The sequence below is a fragment of the Aegilops tauschii genome, chromosome 5 (assembly GCF_002575655.3).
Source record: "Aegilops tauschii subsp. strangulata cultivar AL8/78 chromosome 5, Aet v6.0, whole genome shotgun sequence".
Taxonomy (NCBI): Eukaryota; Viridiplantae; Streptophyta; class Magnoliopsida; order Poales; family Poaceae; genus Aegilops; species Aegilops tauschii.
In genome coordinates this window covers 567602952-567607830 of record NC_053039.3, presented here as the reverse complement: position 1 = coordinate 567607830, position 4879 = coordinate 567602952, and the positions used below count along the sequence as shown (strand labels likewise).

Here is a 4879-nt window from a genome sequence, read left to right as displayed (position 1 = left end):
ATTTGTTGTTCTTTTCCCACATTTTTCTCTTTCTTTATTTTCTGTGATTTTCTTCTTACTTATTTTACTTATGCAATTAGAAAATAACAGTACACATGACCAACGTATGTATTTTAAATAAATGATGAATATTTTTTTACACAATGAAATTTATTTAATATATGATGAGTATTTTTTTTAAATACGCGATAAAAAAATTCAAGTGTATTTTCTATTTTATGTCCTAAATGATTATTTTCCAAACTTATGTGAATATATTTTTAAATGTGAGAATACTTTAATAATTACATGGACATTTTTAGAAATATGTGAACACTCTTTGCGAATACATGTAATTTCGTTTTGAATAAAAGATTTTTTTACGAACTAAATGAATATTTTTCGAAATAGGTAAATCATATTCAAAAGTACAAGAACATTTTATTTAGAATATATTAACAAATTTCAAATGTATTATATATTTTGAAATGAGTAAGGACCTTTTTAATACGAACTATTTCTGTCAATAGTGCAAATAAAAAGCATTACCTAGAATAAAACAGACATATTTTTTATAATATAATAAAATAATCATAAGTTGATAAAATAAGAAAGGCCAGTAAAAATATATAAAAGAACAAATAAAGCAGCAAAAACACTGCAAAGTCACAAACAAACAGAAATGCGTCAACCAGGCTAACCGACAAGTGGCCATTGCGAGTAAAAGATGAGCATTCGGCGAGGGAAAATGTTTTAAATAAGTCGGATGATTTCTTGTCTTTATCCATCACGTCCGGAGCCGTCCGATCCCACATGATCGTGTGGCGCGAGCGCTATCTCCCACACAAGAAGGTAGCGAATGCTCTGTCTTCCACACGCAAAAGTATCCAAAGTTCGTGACATGTGGTAGCGTTCGGACAACTGCCTATTTAAATGATCTTTTTTAACGTACTCCATATGCAGTGATTTTGCTAGGTAACTACACATGTGATGGTACAAATACTAGAACACCATCTTTCTCGATGCTGATTGTGGTAAAGTGAAGGTTGCTAATGTTTAGAGTAGCACCATTGACGCCACCACCTTCTTCGACGCATGCCATCGTAGCATCATCGAAGCAGCCGGGTCACCATTGCTGCACCGCTGCAGTCGTTGCATTATCGTTGGTGCAGCCATGTCCATCATTGCAACACTTTCGTGGCCCTGGAACACGTTGCCGCAACATCATCATGGTTGTCGAAGCAGGACGTCGTGGCTGTCCAACCATGTCGTCACAACATCATCGCTGCCATCCAAGTACAACACCGACGTTAGAAGCATGTTGCCGCACCATTGCCATGGTCGTCGAAGCACGTCCCGTAGCATCACCGCGACCGTCGAAGTCTGCCATTGAAGCATTGTCGTGGCCGTCAAAGCGCCATCGCGGCGGTCGATGTAGCACGCCTCGTAGCATCACCATGTCCGTCGAAGCATGCTGAGTATTACCGAGCGGCAAGGTGCACCGACGCGAGCTGCAATGGAGCAAGGTCGGTGCCGCGACGGAGCATCATGGGGCGTGCTGCACTAGTCCATTTTATGTACGGATTGCTGTACTAATCCATTTCATGTACGGATTGCTTAGGACACGTACGTATGACCGGTCAAGGAAACTGAATCCCGGGCGGGCTCGCTGTCGATCCATCTATATAAGCTAGGTACCCAGATGGCAAGCAGCTAGCGAGTTCAGGGTTACACGTACATACCTAGCTACTTGATCCATCTCGTACGTGCGTAGCTAGCTCTGCGATGGCCGACGGCAAGCTGGATCCTCCCGCCGGCTACGCCTTCGACCCAGCCGAGCACGAGCTGATCACCAAGTTCCTCCGCCCACGGATCGCCGACGCCTTCTTCGCCAGCCGCCTCATCCACGAGTTCGACGCCTACTCCGCCGCCCCCGGCGACCTCGTCGAGATGTATCAACACGCGCAAGGAACGGACAAGGGCGACGGGAAAGGGGGCGTCTGGTACTTCTTCACCCCTGCCCGTCGTCACCAGACCAAAGGCGGCCGCGGTGGCGGGAGGCGACAGCGTGGCGTGGCCGACGCCGGCGAGGGTTACTACTGGCACTCGGAGAAGGGCGGGATACCCGTGCTAGACAACCAAGGTAAACTCGTAGGCCATAGACGAAACCTCAGCTACGTCAAGAAGTTGCCGGGAGAGAAAGAGAGGATCAGGATCGGCTGGTGCATGAACGAGTACAGCGATGACAAGCAAGACGGCTTGGTGCTCTGCAAGGTCTGCGTGTCTCGTCACAGGAGCGAGACCACATACCACGAGGTAATCAATGCTCCCGGTTCCAGGAAAAGGAAGGCCGCCGACGTCCAGCACCCGGATGCTCCACGTCCCCAAACCCCACGCCGCCAGGAACCGCCGATCGTCCAACAACCCGGGATGCTTCACGAGTATGGGCGCTGGTTCATGTCCGACGAAGGCGAGACGTTCTTGCCGCCCGGAGCTGTGGACGACGGAAGCGTGGATCCAGGCGGGTTCTTCACCGACGACATGCTTCAAGATTTTCCCGTGCTCCATGACGCTGTGGTGGCGCAGGGGTTCTTGCCCGGCAAACTCGACGGCGAAGTCCAAGAAGGCACTAGTGCTGCAGATGATGAAGACGAGGCCTTCCGGTGCACGTTAGATGAGCTGCTCGGCTTGTGCGACGACACGACTGTACTAGTCTAGGAGAGTGGATCCTTTCACCACGTGAGGGCCGAGTGCGTGATGAAGAACTCCGAAACCTGCATCCAGGAGATGATCCAAGAGATGATGTACTAGTCTTGCTTAGCTTTGATGTATGTCATTGTCATGGCACAAAAGGTGTCTTGCTAATTGTATTGTGATGATGAACAAGCAATTAATCCGTGTGCAGCAGCCGAATTGATTAATTTCTCCATTTTTTTCTCCATATATTCATTTTGTATTACGTATGTAATGGTTAGGTTTTTTTTATCAGTAATGGTTAGTGTTTCAGTTTCTCTGTTCGTGATTGAAAAGGTGCTTGATTGTTTCATCTATCCAAATCCAAGTACCCATTTCCCCTCAAAACGTACAGGGCATCACGGGATATAATCCCTCTCCCCTCCTCTCCCGTGTCGCTCTTGCGAGCGACCGGGGTGAACCCTAGCTGCCGTGACCTGTCCTCCCTCTCCTCTGCTCTCCTCCCTCGCCGCCGCCCAGCGACGCCGTCGGGCGAAGCCCGGTCGGTGGGGGCGGCGGCGGGGCCTCTTCTTCCTCGCCCTCGTGCTCCGCGGCTGGCGTGAGACAGCCGGTCGAGTGGGGGCGCCGGTCTTTGGCAGGGCCGGCGGCGCGGCGGCGTGCTCGGAGTTCGGCGGCGGGGTTGCCTGGTGGGGACACGATGTCGAGTGGCAGGCTCGTTTATGGTGTGGCGGCCGCTGGGATTCCCGATCTGGGCAGTGGCGTGCTGGCGCGGATCCGGCCCGACCCTCCCGGATCCGGCTCCTGGATGGCGGCGGGCGGCGCGGGACGGTGGCTGAGGTCGGTCTTGACCTCGGAGTGGGGTGGTCTGCAGCGGCGCTGCTGTGGCCTGGTGGTTGTCTGATATGCGCGCGGCAACTGCGGGTCTCTCCGGCGGCGGTTCATCAGCGTCGGACTCGGGTGAGCTCCCTCCCTCTTCTTTGGACTCAGCGACGCGCTTGTCGGGTCGGGGTGGCGCCATGGTGTGGTGGTGCGCGCGAGGCCTGCCGGTGGTGGCACGGGACTTCGGGAAGGGGCAGGGTGCCCCTGCCGGTGGTGAAAACCCGTTCTGCTTTGCCAGGCCGACGGCACCGGCGTTCTAGCGTCGTCCTCTTCTTGAAGGCGCCGTCGCGGCATCTCATTTGTCGTCGGAGTGCTCCGGGGGAAACTCTAATCCTTGGATTGGGCGGTGGCGACACAATGGTGTCGTTCCCTTGCTGAAGGCGTCGCTTTGGAGCTCATTGTTCGTCCTACACGACTTCTCCTCCTCGCGGTGGCCCGCCCACGGTTGAGGGCCCCGACATCTTCGTAGTAGTGCTTATTATGTTCATCTGATGTTGGCTAGGATTTTGTCGGGGTAGTGTTGCTGTTATCAGCGTCCTTGTATCCGGCCTTGTGTGTGTGTGTGTGTGTGTGTGTGTGTGTGTGTGTGTTTGTATCGGCAGGTTCAGTAGGTTGAGGAGCAACTCTTTGCTCTATTGGCCGGGGTGAAGATACCCCGAACAAGCCCCTCAAAGGATTATGTTCCATAGTAACAAGTGACAGTAAATTTCAGCACACTATATAATTTTTTCCTTACCAAATTCCACCTACCAAAGGCGCTTCACTCCCTGGCAACGGCGCCAGAAAAGAGTCTTGATGACCCACAAGTATAGGAGATCTATCGTAGTCCTTTCGATAAGTAAGAGTGTCGAACCCAACGAGGAGCAGAAGGAAAGGACAAGCGGTTTTCAGTACGGTATACTCTGCAAGCACTGATATTATCGGTAACAGATAGTTTTGTGATAAGGTAATTTGTAACGGGTAACAAGTAATCAAAGTAAATAAGCTGCAGCAAGATGTCCCAATCCTTTTTGTAGCCAAGGACAAGCCTGGACAAACTCTTATATGAAGGAAAACGCTCCCGGGGACATATGGGAATTATCGTCAAGCTAGTTTAAATCACGCTCATATGATTCGCGTTCGTTACTTTGATAATTTGATATGTGGGTGGACCGGTGCTTGGGTACTGCCCTTCCTTGGACAAGCATCTCACTTATGATTAACCCCTATTGCAAGCATCCGCAACTACAAAAGAAGTATTAAGGTAAACCTAACCATAGCATGAAACATATGGATCCAAATCAGCCCCTTACGAAGCAACGCATAAACTAGAGTTTAAGCTTTTGTC

General features: G+C 50.4%; 1 protein-coding gene across 1 annotated transcript; it reads left to right on the top strand.

Moving 5' to 3' along the window:
* Positions 1–1597: 1597 nt before the first annotated feature.
* Positions 1598–3246, top strand: LOC141022722 (uncharacterized). Its single transcript, XM_073498980.1, has one exon. The coding sequence runs from the start codon at positions 1765–1767 to the stop codon at positions 2695–2697; it is 933 nt and encodes a 310-aa protein (XP_073355081.1). The 5' UTR covers positions 1598–1764; the 3' UTR covers positions 2698–3246.
* Positions 3247–4879: the final 1633 nt, after the last annotated feature.